At 40.9% G+C, this 17,226-nt stretch overlaps 2 protein-coding genes across 2 annotated transcripts in view; both read right to left on the reverse strand.

Annotated features, from left to right (window-relative positions):
- TRDMT1 (tRNA aspartic acid methyltransferase 1) overlaps positions 1 to 17,226 on the reverse strand; it is a 687,969-nt gene that overhangs the window by 348,626 nt on the left and 322,117 nt on the right. The window lies entirely within an intron of this gene.
- LOC126963246 (bis(5'-nucleosyl)-tetraphosphatase [asymmetrical]-like) lies at positions 5,560 to 6,327 on the reverse strand. Its single transcript, XM_050805420.1, has one exon. The coding sequence runs from the start codon at positions 6,286 to 6,288 to the stop codon at positions 5,845 to 5,847; it is 444 nt and encodes a 147-aa protein (XP_050661377.1). The 5' UTR covers positions 6,289 to 6,327; the 3' UTR covers positions 5,560 to 5,844.

The raw sequence follows: 17,226 nt of genomic DNA on the forward strand, positions 1-17,226 counted from the left end.
TCGGTTCCTTGTCGGTTTTAGGCCTTGCCAATGTTTTCTCAGTATCTGTCACTTCTAACCTTGCCTGTGGCATCTTTCATTGCATGGAAATCCTTAGTTATTTCTTTATGATATATCCTTCGCAAGAAGAAGCCTTTTTCTATCCCTCATGTAAGGGGATATTCTCATGTTATCTTTTCTATTAAATCTGACATGTATATTTTTCATATCCAAGTCCTTTTCTGGAGTCCAACTTTGCACATGGTAGATAGGAATCAGTTTCATTTTTCTTTACATGGGAGTCAGTGTTCCCAATGTCATCTACTAACATGTATGCTTTCATATTAATCTGTAGAGCCATCTTCATTATATATTAAGTTGCTGAATTGTCTGCTCTGCTCCATTGTTTTACTGTCTGCTTGCATATCTATATCACACTGTTTCTATCACTGTGAGGCTTTTTGGTATGTCTTAGTATCTGATAGAACAGAAGCAGCCACATTTCTCATTTTTCTAAAGATCAAATTGACCATTCATGGACCTTTAGTCTTTCACATGAATTTTGTAGTAAATTTAACCATGAATTTCATTGAAACTTCCTTGAATGTATAGATTAATTTGAGAAGAATTGACATCTTTATAATATTAACATCCATTCAGAGACACTGAAAGTATATTTAGTTGGATTAATTTCTGTGTCCTTTGTTCAGTTTAAAATTTTTTCTCAAAAAAGATTTATTCTTTAATTCCTAAATACCTTTAGTTTTTATTGAAATTATAAATCATGCCTTATTTTTCTTGTATTTTCTAGACAGTTAATACAAGTATTAAAAAATTTTTGATTTTTATGTTGATCATGTATCCAGCAACCTTGATCAACTCCCTTAATTGTTCTAGTAGCTTATCTATTGATTCCATTCCTAGGTAAATTATATTATCTCTCTCTTTCTTAACCAAGCTTTATATGCCATGTGTTTTTTTTTTTTATGGCAGTCACTGGAATTATGTTAAACAGTAGCGGTGTTAGAGACATTCTTGTCTTTTCCTCTATTATAAAGTGAATTTTTTTGTTTTGGGGTATATAGTGGTAGCAAAAATATCTCCTTTTTCCACTTTTTCATTTTGTTACAGAAACTCTGAATTTTAACTAGAGTTATATCCATCCAGAATTAAGACTACCTTTTTCATCCTCTCTTGCAGCTAGATGTGACCTCGTAATTAAGTTCTGGCCAATGGGATATGAATAGAAGTGATGTGATCATCTTTTGTTCGTAACTTTAAAAAGGGTCACCCTATCAGGAATCCCATAGATTGCTTCTGAAGGTGAAGAGTATGCACGTAAGAAGAGGGTTAAATGAGGCTTCCTTTCCCATCACTTCCATTCTCCCATGGAAGAAATGGGTATGTCTTCCAGTTCCTCGTTTCTGATGGCGGAAATGTGGATATAATGATGGTGTCCAGAGTAATAACAGTGGATCATACAGTTGAGGCCAGCACCTCAGGATGACACATCAACATAATAGAAGGAGACTAGACCCCCATACCATGAAATTGCCCCCTTAATCCTGGACTGCTGTTGTACAAACAACACACACTTGGAGGAAGTACTTAAATTTGTATTTATGCCCTCATGTTTAAATGCCATATGGCTAGATATAAAAATCTTGGCTCGAAGTTCATTTCTCTTTGTTTTAAAATACTAAGCCATTGTTTTCTTGTATCCAGCACTGCTATTGAAAAGTTTGATTTTTGTTTCTCTGTAGATGATCTGCTGTTTATCTCTACAAACTTACAATTCTCTTTTGACGTTCTGAAATGTGACTATAGCATCTAGGTGAGGGAGTTTTTGTTGCTGTTTATTTATTTAATATACACATCACGCTTGACACTTGGTTAGCAGCTGTTCCAGTCAAGAATTCATCTTTAAACTCCTCAAAAGAATAGGAATTGTGAGTAGATCGTCTCTGTCAGTTACAACCTACTTGCCCGGGAGAGATAGAGGTGAAGAAAGTGCCAGAGTGTGGCTAGTCATTCCTCATATATGGTTATGAACTCTTCACTCTTGGAAGGCTTTTGTTATGCTCTGATATTAACCTGAAGACCCAGGCTATAATGGCTGATTCCTGAAGTGAAGGGTATAGCAACCATTAACCCAAGATCATGGAAGAAAGAAGCAACAGCAGAACATAAAAGCTTTTTTCAATCTGCGCTCTCGCTGTGCCTGTGAGATCCTTCTCTCAAGCTATCTCTTGTCTCTCCAACCTGGCCCCCATTTCTCCCACCATCCACAAACAGGAGTTCACCCCACTGTTCACATTCCCCAGGACGTTCATGCCATGTTTATGTTAGTTTCTCAGCTCCATGCTTCTGTCTTACTACTAGATTCTCCAAGGTTGATTTGGGAAAAGAAAGCCAGCAACCCATCCTGGCTCACCATCCTAACGAAAAGCCAAACATCAGATACAGGAATTGTTTAAGAGGCTTTGGTTGGGTGGAGTTATGCACACCTGTAATCCCAGCACTTTGAGAGGCCGAGGCGGGAGGATCACTTGAGTCCAGGAGTTCGAGACCAACCTGAGCAACATAGTGAGAACGCCCCCATCTCTAGAAATAAATAAAAATAAAAAGAAGTCTTAACAATTGGCAATATTGATGCATTAATAGTGAGACTTTTAATCTGGAAGGAAGGGAAGTTACCCTCACTAGAGCCTGGAGAAGAAAGTAAATTCATCCAGATGAGACGTTGTTGGACTACTTGACTGTTTTTCCACACTCTGTAGGTACTCAGACCATCTCTGAGATCATCTCTGGAGAAAAACATGACGTGGGGAAGAGTAATATTTGGAAATTCCCTAGGAGGCCACCCTATCAGGCATCCCATAGATTGAAGGTGAAGAGTATGCACATAGGAAGAGAGGTTAAATGAGGCTTCCTTTCCCATCACCCATCTCAGAAGCATATCACGCATTAAACACAACCGCATAGGACTGTTCTGGGTATGCTGTGGTTTTTGGTTTTTTTTCTCCCAAATTTGCATGGGTTGTTCATTATATAAATAGTTATTGCCAGAGGCACCTGAGGGAAGGTCATCCTCTAGGCTGTTTTTTAACATGTAAAAAGTGCAGGGTGAAATCGTCAAAGGACTATTAATGCCTGCATAACTCATGGCTGCTGAGTCAACTTAACTTTGACTGAGCCCAAGGACCACTTAGGAATCACAGCTTCTGGACATCGTCATACCCTGATGCCCAAAATAAACTGTCTGGGACTGCTGTGAAACTGATGGTTGTCAGGAATGGGTATAAAAGTTCTAAAATCTTGCATGAGAAATTGGATGACTGAGTTTGTTCTCCTACCTTTTCCAAAGAAAAAAGGGAGAGAAGTCTAATCTTTTAAAGTAAGCATTAGAAAACTCCAAATCCAAACAACAGATGAGCCACTTCTCAAAAAAAAAAAAAAAAAAAAGCAAACTATTAAAAATATCAACAGAAGGTAATATTGTTAGTAATCAAACTGGATAATCAAACTGGATTGATCCAGATATAATACAATCATACACTACCTTTATTATCTGCTTCTCAAATTTCCTTCTCTCTATCGCATCATCTCCCTCTAGGGACACTTTTGCCTGTCAGTATTAATTAAATGTGAATGTTAACATGTAGGAAGATTTATAACTTCCTTGGCCTGACAGCTGTGCTGAAACTGAAATGCATCAAAGAGGATGAATGGCCCCCTCTGCCACCCATGAATGATGATCACTTCTCCAAATTGGCCAGAGAGTTTGAAAAAGTATTTTCGGGAACTTGCCAGCTAAGACTTTTCCATTCCACCTCCTCACCTCTTTCTAACCACTGCCACCATCATAAAAGAAGCACATCTATATGAAGCAGTGTGGAAAATTGGGGCCCAGGCGTGAAAAGTGAAAAAGGTGAAGACCTTGTGATCAAATGCCAAACTGCAAAGAACAAATATTTTGGCCTAGAATCACCCCTATTTGAATCACAGCCAATTTAAGCAAATATAATAATATGTGTTCATATAATCTGTCTGTAAAGATTTAAAATGGGTCAGAAACACAAATTTTGTCCTGTTTTAGATTGTGGATCCAGATGACAAAAAGAATGGATGTCAAAACACCTCAGAAGTTTCAGAACAGAAAATAGAGAAAACAAATTTGACACTGACAATCATCTCTGATCATGACATTTCATACAGTTCCCAAAACCAACTTTTCAAATTTAAAAATGTGTCTATGTTATGGTTTATAGGAATTGCATGAAGTTTTTTTTTTTTATTCCAGTTTTACTATGCATGCCATCTATTTATATATTCAAAGTGTTTACATTAACATGACTTTACTATGTTGTCTTCATAGCCTTATTCGTATAACTTTATTGGCATAACTTGACTCTTCCAGGGTAGTCTTGCCCTGGCAAATGACTTGATTGCTCATTACTGGAAGTTCCCAAAAGATCTGTCAACTCTTCACTGGAAAGCATCAAATGCTGGTTTACAATTCTGTCGGACTCTTGAACCCCTTGCCTCAAATTCTTCACCATGCCGTTTCCACTAACCCTAAACTGGTAAACATGATCCCGACCCTAATCCTAGTCAAACACTTGCTTTGAAGGCCCCACCTTAAACCAAACTTCCAGTTCCCAACAAAATCTGACCTTTCCTTTCTCCCTGAAACCCTGTGGACACTCTGCCAAGGCAGCGTTCTTCCAGAGCATGGGAAGCAGTAACCTCAGCTTTGTCTTACCAACAAGCTGTGTTGATGAGAGCTGAGAAACATTCCACAGAAGAGCATGCTATGTTGCGATATATACATTAAAAACATTTAGAAGCTTACAGAAAAAAGAATGACATAAGGGACAAATTATTGTTCAGTTTAGTAAAGATTTATGTGGGAAAGAGGCTGATGGAGAGATTTTTCAATTGTAATAAATAGTAAATGTGTGGGTCTTGTGCTACGTATATCTATGCATGCCCTGTATAAAACAGCAAACCTCCTGCCCAGCACCCCCTATTCCTCATATTTTGATGCCCTTTTTGGGGGGCGGTGGAGGAATGATGGTGGGAGCTTCAACACTTACCACCATCTGACACACAAACATACAAATTTGCTTATTTGTTACTTGTGCGTCTCTACACTCAGTCCTAATGTACAGGCCTGATGTACAGGCAAAACCACTTCGCTTAAACTGTGGTATTGCAGTGGAGAAAGAGTTTAATTAACCCAAGGCCCCAGATGGAAGGACTGGAGTTATTACTCAAATCAGTCTCCCTGAGAACTCAGGGGCTAGGGATTTTATGGGTAATTTGGTGGATAGGGGGCCAGGGAATGGGTACTGCTGACTGACTGTGGGTGAAACTATAGGAGTATGGAAAACGCTCCTCCTGCACTAAGTCCATCTCTGAGTGAGGGGCACAGGGCCAGTTGAGTCATGAATCACAAATCCAGGTGGGGTTGGTCAGTTGCCAGAATGCAAAAGTCTGAAAAACATCTCAAAAGACAAATGTTAGGTTCTACAATAGTGATGTTATCTATGGGAGCACCTGGGGAAGTCAGGACTCTTTTTTTTTTTTTTTTTTTTTTTTTGAGCTGCTTGCAGTTTATTTATAAAGTACAAGGTACACTTACTGGGCCTGGCCTTTTTTATTTTTACTCTTTGCCTTCCTTTCCACCCAGCCAAGATTTTTGTGTGCTCTCATCTGGGAGTTGAGCCGATTTCACAAATCTATCTGCTCTTGGCTGTGATGAGCCAAATACTAGCACAACCTTCCCTGGACCTGAGGGTGGCTTCATCTTAGAAGGCCCACAAGGATCCTACTGAAGTAAATGACTCTGCTCCAGTCAGCTCAGTCCTCTATGGAGCAAAAAAACTGGTGTCCTTCTTGGAGTGCCGCCTTCATCTCCTTGAACTGAGCCAACTGGCAGGCCTCCTCCAGCCCCAGCCAGCAGTAGGCTTGGTGCTCATGGGAGAGGCGGATCTCCACATCATAGTCCTTCACCTCTGCCAGCCAGTAAATGACTGTTTTAGGCTTGTTCCTGGCCACATGATTGAGTTCTCTTTTGAACCCCTCAATGATGGTCAGCTGGCCTGCTTCTATGCCCACTTCCTCTCGAGTCTCCCTCAGGGCTGTTTCCAAGTCATCCTCTCCTGGTTCCACATGGCCTTTGGGAGGAGTCCAGTGATGAATGCCATCTGATGCCTGCAGCAGTAAAAACTCAATTGTATTGTTGTCCACTTTGGGAATGAGGCATCTTCGGAAGATGATCAAGCCACATGCTCTCAGGGCCATGGTCTTATCCAGAAGCAGAGGGAGGCAGGAGGCGGATCTTGGACCAGTCAGGAATCTTATGACCTCTGGCCACATGACTCCTGAGTAGTAAAGGATCATAGAAACTACTCCCGTGTTCTAGCAGATTTCAGGCCTCTCTCGTAATCCCAATCTTGTGGCCTTTTATTAGCCTTACAAAGGCAGTTTCAGTCCCTGAACAACAAGGAGATCAGTTTTAGGGAAGGTCTGTTATCATCCTTCCTTCCAGGTTAAGCTATAAACTAAATGCCTCCCATGGTTAGTTTGGCCTCTGCCCAGAAATGAGTGGGGACAGCTGGCCTGTGAGGCTAAAAGCAAGAAGGAGTCAGCCACGCTAGATTCCTCTCACCATCATAATCTTTGCAAAGTTGGTTTCACTAACTCATATATAAACTTCACGAGGGCAGTGCCTTGGTTTGTTCCCTGCTGTATCCTCAGCACCTAGAACACTGCCACATTTACAGTCAATATTTGTTTAAAGAAGGAAGAAAGGAAGCAAAGTGGGAGCAGAGGGGAGAGGAAGAGAGGAAGGGAAGGCAGAAAGGAGGGAAGGGGGAAGCTAAATTTTGGGAGATAACACAGTTTCATGACAAATACCCTGCCTTGGGAATTAGATCTCATTCAAATTCATTTACCAACTTACTAGCTATATGACTTCAAGCAAAATACTACAATTCTTGAGAGCCTGTTTGCAGGTTCTAGCAGGGGAATGCAGTTACTCATATACCCTTAACCAAAGACCTGTCCTCCTCTATCCGGGATGGTTGTCCTCTTCAACCTAGCAGGCAGCTTCAAGAGGGATGCACATGGGGCAGTGAGTGAGGAAGGGGACACCCACCTAGACAGCCAGGTCAGCCAAATCAACCCTGGCGATCAATGGGGTCCAAATCAACCCTGGCGATCAATGGGGTCCAAATCAACCCTGGCGATCAATGGGGTCCAAATCAACCCTGGCGATCAATGGGGTCCAAATCAACCCTGGCGATCAATGGGGTGACAGGTGCCACCGCCAGTTCCCCCCACCTCCAAAATACTTTAAGCCCCAATTTTCTCATCTATAAAATGGAGGCAAAAATATCTTCCCTCTTGCATAGTTGCAAGAACAGAAAATGTATAAAAATATCTGAAAAGTATCTAGCATAGTTCCTTGCAAGCAGTAAACTGTTAATAAATATAAGATCCAGATGTAAAAATAGAAAATTCATAGTTATTTAGGACAGAACTATAGCTAAGCTTTGCATTCTAAGAGAGTGGAGGCATCTACTTACATATTTTTGTAGAAAATGGGATATTCATTGGAAAAACACCTAGGTGAACTTTTTTGGTTTAGAAAATAGCAGTCATTGGGCAAGTCACAGAAGAATTTAGGCAAAGGTGCTTGCTTGCTTTGTATAATTAAATGATGGGTATGAAAACTTTGTGTTTTCTGTTGGAAACTCAGGAGATAGTACAATGTGGACAGAGTGATGGGGAATTCCATTTTCCTCTACTCACCTTTGGTTCATTAGCTGGATCCCTGCACATTAGACTGCTAAAAGGCAGATGAGCAAGAGAAAGGCCGGGTGCAGTGGCTTATGCCTGTAATCCCAACACCATGGGAGGCTGAGGCGGGTGGATCAAGTCAGCAGTGCAAGACCAGCCTGGCCAACATGATGAAACCCTGTCTCTACTAAAAATACAAAAAGTAGCCAGGGATGGTGGTGCATGCCTGAAATTCCAGTTACTCAGGAGGCTGAGGCACGAGAATTGCTTGAATGCAGGAGGCAAAAGTTGCAGTGAGCCAAGATCACAACACTGCACTCCAGCCTGGGCAACAGAGCAAGACACTGTCTCAAAACAACAACAACAAAAAGTTTATTAACACGTGCATCCTGCATACACACAGGAGAAGTTAGTGATAAGGGACTCAAAGGGGTGATTAGAACCTGGGCTTATATAGCATCATAATAAAAAAAAGCAATCATTTTGCAGAGAAATGACAAGACAAAGGAAAGGAACTTTAGGCTTTTAGGAATAACAGACAATAAGAAGGTGAATGCACAGAGGAAACTAACGGAACTTAAAATAAAAATTAATATTAAAAAAATTAAAAGTTAAGGGTGTTCCAGAACACTTGGTGATTCAGACAAATGATATTTTCATACATAATTTATATGTTTTTGAAACAGTCTCACTCCATTCCTCAGGCTGGAGTTGAGTGGCACGAACATGGCTCACTGCAGCCTCGTCCTCCTGGGCTAAAGCAATCTTCCTGCCTCAGCCTCCCAAGCAGCTGGGACTATAGGTGTGCACCATCATGACTGGATAATTTTTAAATTTTTTTGTAGAACTAAGGGTCTTATTATATTGGCCAGGCTGGTCCTGAACCCCTGGGCTCAAGTAATCCTCCGCATTGGCCTCTGAAAGTGCTGGGATTACAGGCGTGAGCCACGGTGCCTGGCCTTCATACAATATTTTAATAAATCAAAATTAATACAAAAAGACCCACAATAGACAAATATCAAATTTTTAAATAAAATTGACATAATGACAGGATCATTATGACTGAATTTTTTTTTCCTTTGGCCTCAGGCTGCAAATCTGGCTCAACACAGCACTGTGACTGATTCTGACTTTATCTGATTTTTTTTTTTTTAAGGCAGTGTCTTGCTCTGTCCCCAGGCTGGAGTGCAGTGACACGATCATAGCTCACTGCAGCCTCGACCTCCTGAGCTCAAGGGATGCTCCTGCTGAGCTCAGCCTCCTGCAGAGCTGGGAATATAAGCACATGCCACCATGCCTGCCTTATCTAAAATTTTGATAATTTTGTTCATCATGGATATTTTTGCATTAATTTTGATATCTTAAAATATTGCATTAGTCAGGGTTCTCCAGAGAAACAGAACCAATTTAGATAGGAGAATCAATCTAAATCTTTTTTTTAGATTTATTATAAGATACTGGCTCATGTGATTATAGAGGTGAAAAATTCCTCCCTTCTGCAAGCTGGAGACCCAGGAAAGCCAGTCATGTACTTGGAAGGCCTAAGAGCCAGAGAGCTAATGGTGTAGATTCCAATCTGAGTCTGAAGGCCTGAGAACCAGGAGCATCAAGGAGAGAAGAATATTGATGTCCCAACTCGGTGGTCAGGCAGAAAAAGGGGGAATTTCTCTTCCTCTGCCTGTCTGTTGTATTCAGGCCCTCAACACATTGGGTGGTGCCCACCCTCACTGGGTAGAACCATCTGCTTTACTCAGTCCCTCCATTTAAAGACTAATCTCTTAGTATTTAAGAGATTTGGAGGCTGAGGCAGGAGGATCGCCTGAGCCCAGGAGTTTGAGGCTGCAGTGAGCTGTGTTCATGCTACTGCACTCCAGCCTGGGCAACAGAGTGAGACGGCTGTTCTAAAAATATATTCAACACCTTCACAGACACACCCAAAAATAGTGTTTAATCAGGTATCTGGGCATCCTGTGGTCCAGTCAGGTCGACATAGAACATTAACCATTGTAAATATTATTTATCCTAATTACTGAGTGGTTTATTTTTGTTCCCTCTGAAATCTTACGCCAGAAGTGAGTGAGGCCCTGGACCAGCCAAATTCCAGCTCTGGGCCATGGGTATTGTGTTAGGTATGTGAATTTCTTGGCAGTCCAAGCACTTTAAGAAATATTGGTTGAATACCTACCGAGTATCAGGCATGGGGTTCAGTTTTAGGGAGTGAGTAGTAAGCAAGACAGTCAGTCCCTGCCCTCATGAAGCTCACCGTCCAGTGAGAGAAATGTACATGAAACAGTCAAGATGATAAGTGTTACGGAGAAAATGCAAAGAACATAGAGAACCTACAGCAAGAGGGCTTGTTTTGTTTTGTTTTGTTTTGTTTGAGATGGAGTCATGCTCTGTGGCCCAGGCTGAAGTGCTATGACGTGATCTTGGTTCACTGCAACCTCCACCTCCTGGGTTCAAGAGATTCTCCTGCCTGAGCCTCCCGAGGAGCTGGAACTATAGGCGCATGCCACCACGCCCAGTTAATTATTTTGTATTTTTAGTAGAGACAGGGTTTCATCATGTTGACCAGGCTCATCTCGAACTCCTAACCTAATACTCCTCCTAAACCTCCTCCTAATAAAAATTAACTGGGAATGGTGGTGCATGCCTGTAGTCTCAGCTACTCAGGAGGCTGAGATGAGAGAATCACTTGAGCCCAAGAGGTCAAAGCTATAATGAGCCGTGATCATGCCTGCATTCGAGCCTGAGTGACAGAGCAAAACCCTGTCCCACAAGTAAATAAATAAATAAATAGAAAATCAAAATTTGGAGATGGTACAGGAGGAGAGAGAAAGTGCATATTACAGTGACCCAGGCAAGAGAGACTGGCCAGGCGCTAAGTGGTAGCAGGGAGAAGAGAAAAGTAGAGACAGCTGTAGATGAAGTAATCAGGATGTGATAGCTCATTTAAAGGAGGGGTGAGGTGGAAGAAGGAATCAAATGTGATACCTGAGTTTCCAGCTTGGGCAACTGAGTGGTTGGCAGAGTCATTTCCCAGAGATTGGGCATATTAATTAAGGTAGTAGCTGTATACACAATAGAAGTTGCTAACTGAAATGATTTTTTTTTTTTTTTTTTTTAGAGACAGAGTCTTGCTCTGTCACCCAGGCTGGAGTGCAGTGCTGCGATCTTGGCTCACTGCAAACTCCGCCTCCCAGGTTCAAGCAATTCTCCTGCCTCAGCCTCCCGTGTAGCTGGGACTACAGGCGCACATCGCCACACCCAGCTAATTTTTTGGATTTTAGTAGAGACGGGGTTTAACCATGTTGCTCAGGCTGGTCTAGAACTCCTGAACTCAGGCAAACTGCCTGCCTCGGCTTCCCAAAGTTCTAGGATTACAGGTGTGAGCCACCGCGCCTGGCCCTGAAACGATTTTGTATGTTACATACTGTACTTAGTTACTCCATGGAAAGAATCAAATCCTTTTCAGACAAAAACAACAACAGCACAGAAACAATTATATAAGTTGATTGTCATACCATGTGATAAGAAATTACAGGTTGTTATTAATCATTTTGAATAGAAAATAAGTGATGTAAGATGTTGGCAGCTGCATATTATATAGTAACAGACTAATAATAGGCAGGTCTTGAAAGTCTAGAAATTGATTTCATTTTCATTCATCCAGTTTGTGTTTCTTGGTTTATTATTCATACATTCTTTAAGCCTGACTTTCTAAGAGGCTTATCATAGGGAAAAAAAGGCTCATAATTCTCGGTATTTATTTTGAAGGGGATTGGAATGATTTATTCCATAATGTTACAAACATAGACAAAACAGCATTCTCTCCTGGGATCTTTGAGATTTTACAGGTCCTGTGCAATGATTTTGATTGTATTTTCCATCAGTATTGTGTTTATTATCTGAAAGGTTTCAGGAGAGGGAAAGGATAATATTATTATAAAGAAAACATATAAAACATCACCTTGGGTTCAACATGCTTCAGAATGTCCACAGCGCCACATTTGCTCCAAAATTACCCATAGGCAAATAAATAGCAGCAGCAGCTAAAAAGTTTTAATCTCCCCCAATCCCCTTACAAAAATAGACAGAACCACTGATACAGCAAAGCAAAATCTCGTGGACATCTACAACAAAAGTGGTAAGATATTCCCATGAGGAGGAGGGGTCAAACCACTAACGGCAGTAAGATATATATGGTAACGGCTGTAGGAAGAAACAGAAGAAAGAAAGACGACTTCCAAAAAAGAGCCTAGAAAGCAAATTGGCAACAGGCACCCGCTCCCAGAAGGGAAAGTCTATGGAAGCTACCCACTCCCAAAGGGAAGAGTCACTCTCGGCATGGAAAAATACCATTTCCAAGGGGAAGAGGAAACTCTCAGCATGGAAGGTACCCGTTCCCAAAAGGAAAACTCCACTCTCGGCATGGAGAGCATCCATTTCCAAAGAGAAGAGTCCACTCTCAGTGTGGAAGCCACCCATTCCCCAGGGGATGAATCCACTCTCAGTCCATCAGGTCAATCTGACAAAAGCAGCCAAAACTCTTGGTGGGGACGGGGGTGCCTTTGCAGGCTCCAGATCTGCAAACTCCGTGATTGCTCAGATCAAAATGTGTTTAAAAAGAGAGAAGTCTTGGCCGGGCTCGGTGGCTCACGCCTGTAATCCCAGCACTTTGGGAGGCCGAGGCGGGCGGATCACGAGGTCAGGAGTTTGAGACCAGCCTGGCCAACATGGTGAAACCCTGCCTCTACTAAAAATACAAAAATTAGCCAGTCATGGTGGCACGCACCTGTAATCACAGCTACTCGGGAGGCTGAGGCAGAAGAATTGCTTGAACCCAGGAGGCAGAGTTTGCAGTGAGCTAAGATCACACCACTGCACTCCCGCCTGGGCGATAGAGTGAGACTCTATCTCAAAATAAAAAAAAAAAGTCTTTGTAATTCTAGAAGTTGAACTTCACAAGGAAGAGAAAATGGTTAATATTTATGCAGTGAAATGCTCAACCCTACTTTCATAAAGTAGGACAAATCCCCATACTGAGGAGAGACTGCCAGGCATTAAATGGAAACAGAACAGAACCGGGGCACCAAAACTTAGGAAAGAGGAGAGTCACACCGAGCTGGAAAGGGAACACATCTCAGAATGTGGTGTGTTCAGGTCTAAGTCCGTGTTTGGCTCTAAGTTCATAGATCTCAATGCAGCACAGTAACAACAGAAAATGAAGCCCTCGAACACTGGCCCTAGGGAAGATATTCCAGGCATCCTCCTCTCTGAGAGGATAGGAAAGTCATGAGTTAAAGCGTAATTGTGCTTGAATATCCCATATGATGTAATTAAAAAAAAATTAAGTGGACAGAAAATATTATTTCTGTAGATAATGAATCCATGTCTTACAATAATAAAAATATTAGCCTAATATTTCCAAATGAGCTTAGAGAATTTCAGAAAATGGTTGTAGCTATGGAAGAATGCCATAAATCAGAATTAGAAAATGAGCCTGTAATCTTAGCATTTAGGGAGGCTGAGGCAGGAGGATTGCTTGAGACTAAAAGTACAAAACCAGCCTGGGTAACATAGTAAGACCCTGTCTCTACAAAAAATAAAAAATAAAATTAGCCAGGCATGATGGTGTGCTACTGTAGTCCTGGCTACTTAGGAGGCTGAAGTGGGAGCATTGCTGGAGTCCAGGACGTCAAGGCTGTAATGAGCTATGATTGCACCACTGCACTCCAGACTGAGTGACAGAGTGAGACCCTGTCTCTAAAAAAATGTAAAAAGAGGAAAAAAAAAGAAAAAAGAAAACGAGATGATTGGACAAAAGAAAAGTTTGAAATGTGAGCTAAGAGAATTTTAAAAAGAACTAGGAGTAAAAGAAAAAAATAATTTCAGAAATGAAGACCAAAGTAGGATGAGCTTAAGGACAAATAAACATCATAAGAAAAAAAGAGAAAATAGAATGAGAGGAAAATAAGAAATTAAAACAAAATTTTAAAAAAGATAAGGGTTGGAGAAGCTAGGTGTAGTGCCTCACACCTGTAATCCCAGCACTTTGGGAGGCCAAGGCAGGAGGATTGGTTGAGGCCAGCAGTTCAACACCAGCCTGGGCAACATAGCAAGATTCTATCTCTATAAAAATAAAAACATATTTTTAAAAATTTTGAAAATGGTTTGGAGAGGGAGTAATAGATCATTACTTATATATTAGCATACATGTAATAAGAGTCTCAAAAGAAGAAAGCCAAAGCAAGGGGAGTGAATACAACTGGAACTATAGTTCAGAAAAACGTTCCTGATATCAAGTAGGTCTGAATCCACATCTTTAACGGGCACACGAGGTACCTCGGAAAATCCATTGATAGTGGCCAAAACGAGACTTTCTTTGTAAGTAAATGTATTGAACTGAAAGAAAAGGAAAAAACCAAACGAAATCTTTAGACATCAAAGTAAAACAACCAAGCCACTCATTAGGGAAAGAAACTAAGACTGACAGATTTCTCAATAGCAACATTTTATACCGTAGGGCAGTGGAATAAAGTATATTACAAACAGTAAGAAAATGTAGTCGAGGCCAGGCGCGGTGGCTCACACCTGTAATCCCAGCACTTTGGGAGGCCACGGCGGGCAGATCACCTGAGGTCAGGAGTTTGAGACCAGCCTGGCCAACATGGTGAAACCCGGTCTCTGCTAAAAATACAAAAAATTAGCCAGGCACGGTGGCGTGCACCTGTAACCCCAGCTACTTGGAAGACCGAGGCAGGAGAATCGCTTGAACCCAGGAGGCAGAGGTTGCAGAGAGCTGAGATCACGCCACTGCACTCCAGCCAGGGTGACAAGAACAAAACTCCATTTCAAAAAAAAAAAAAAAAAAAAATGTAGGCAAGAATTTTACATCCAGTCAAGTTTAAAGCCATGCACAAACTGTTATGAATAAGCAAGAACTCATGGAGTACTGTTCTCTGTGCCCTTCCTAAGGAACCTACTAGAAAAAGACAAACAAATGACTGAAGAGGAATTGGCTTAAGGATAAGGTGGGCGTTGAATATATATATTTACATGTATAACAATCAATACCTGATGGATACAAGGGTGACCCTATAGAATGTGGTTGTTATATGATACGATACTACTATAAACAATTATAACACAATTGTTTTAAAAAGCAATCTTTATAAAGCAAGGCAAAATGAAATGAATAAACCTAACTGTTCCACGAGTTGGTGGCATGAGCACAGACAGAGGAAGTGTTTTAAGTAACTTTAAAATACAATAATCTGAGGATATATCCCTAGTGGTATGTACCATAAAATCAAGCAAGCAGAAAGTCTTAAACTGTTTTCTTCTAGCATTCAGATTTCTACTAATACTATTGGCACTGCTATTCTGAAACCATTACTTTGTTAAAATAGAAATGGGGTCTTGCTATGTTGCCCAGTCTGGTCTCGAATTCCTGGGCTCAAGTGATCCTCCTGCCTTGGCCTCCTAAAGTGCTGTGATTACAGGAATGAGCCATTATGCCTGGCCAAGCTGTTACATACTATATAAGAGAAATCAAGTAAATAATTATGTGCATGCTATTAGGAACCAGGATTTTTGGGATGAGAAAAAAAAGAATGGAATCAAAGAAATACATTAAAACGTTATAATCTAAAATTTCAATTGGAAATGTAAATATGAACTAATAATGTAATTTTAAAATATATACACACATATAGATGTCAGTTCTGCTCTTTAAAAGTGCTTACTAGGCCGGGCGCGGTGGCTCACACCTGTAATCCCAGTACTTTAGGAGGCTGAAGTGGGCGGATCATCTGAGGTCAGGAGTTCGAGACCAGCCTGGCCAACATAGTGAAACCCCACCTCTACTAAAAATACAAAAATTAGCTGGTTGTGGTGGCACACACCTGTAATACCAGCTACTCAGGAGGCTGAGGCAGGAGAATCGCTTGAACCTGGGAGGCGGAGGTTGCAGGGAGCCGAGATCACACCATTGCACTCCAGCCTGGATTACAGGGTAAGACTCTGTCTAAAGAAAAAAAAAAAAAGAACTTAATAATAATAAGCCAAGTAGTGGTGAGTACCCCTGGTGTCTACGTTGTGGAATATAAGTACTATTTTGCACTAAAAGAAACCAGAGCTTCTTGGATAAATGGCTAATTGCAGGCCTAGGGCAAGAAATACAGAAATATTTTGTAACGTCAAAATATTTGGCACTACAAATGCCAAAAATTTGTAAACCGGAAATATTTTGTGCCAAAACAAGCCTAAATCATCATGTCAAAATGCCTTAAGGAGTCAAATTGAAGAATCTTCAACTAGCCAAATATGGGACCATTGGAATTTTGAAGGAATATTAACCACCCTTAATTGAAATATGCCAGATATGTCTCAGTCCTTTAGTCAGTAATGATACTAAAAGACTTCGTTGGTCATATATGGAAAATACTAGGAATCAACTCGTTATTTTGAAAACTGATGCAGATAAAATGAAATCAAGCTGTTACTTTGCCTTATGTGTTTGAACTGTACCTGGGACAGTAACTGATGAAGGAAAAATTTGGAAGTATTCTGGCTAGTGAAGAAACGTGATAGAATTAGAATATCACTCTATTTGCAAACCTTAATGAAATAGTGAATCAATAATGGCCGTTGATATCACAGAGAGCCAACCAGACATATATGCCTCCTGATAGAAATATACAACCCTACTTAGGAAATATTACCATCAAAAAATTAAACCAGACCGCTCGAGCTTCTAGCAAGGAGAAATAAACACCATAAGAGAAAAGTGGAAAATGGAATGGAAGGAAAATAATAAAAATCGATTATTATTTCTATATTAGCATACAGGTGCTGGGAACCTACCCAATTTACAGGAAATGCAAGAAAAAGAAACATGTTAAACCATATATACAGGGATGCAATCAGATAGTTTTAGAATATGGGAGGCTTCACAGAGAAGTGTCCTGCCTTCCTTAAGAAATAAGTTATAGGACAGGTGCGGTGGCTCACGCCTGTAATCCCAGCACTTTGGGAGGCCAAGGTGGGTGGATCACAGAGTCGGGAAGTCGAGACCATCCTGGCTAACATAGTGAAACGCCATCTCTACTAAAAATGCAAAAAAATTAGCCTGGTGTGGTGGCGGGCGCCTGCAGTCCCAGCTACTTGGGAGGGTGAGGGAGGAGAATGGCGAGAACCTGGGAGGCAGAGCTTGCAGTGAGCTGAGATCGTGCCACTGCACTCCAGCCTGGGCGACAGAGCAAGACTCTGACTCAAAAATAAATAAATAAATAAATAAATAAATAAATAATTTAAAAAAAAAAGAAATGAGTTATAATGAATAAAAAGAAGGGGAAAGATGAGAAATCTATAGATGAAAATAAATGTAAGAGACATATTAACAAATTGCAGTGTATGAACCTTATTTGTATCTTA

The sequence above is a fragment of the Macaca thibetana genome, chromosome 9 (assembly GCF_024542745.1).
Source record: "Macaca thibetana thibetana isolate TM-01 chromosome 9, ASM2454274v1, whole genome shotgun sequence".
Taxonomy (NCBI): domain Eukaryota; kingdom Metazoa; phylum Chordata; class Mammalia; order Primates; family Cercopithecidae; genus Macaca; species Macaca thibetana.

Coding starts and splice junctions, on each gene's coding strand:
- LOC126963246 (XM_050805420.1), bottom strand. CDS start 6,288: ATGGCCCTGAGAGCATGTGGCTTGATCATCTTCCGAAGATGCCTCATT.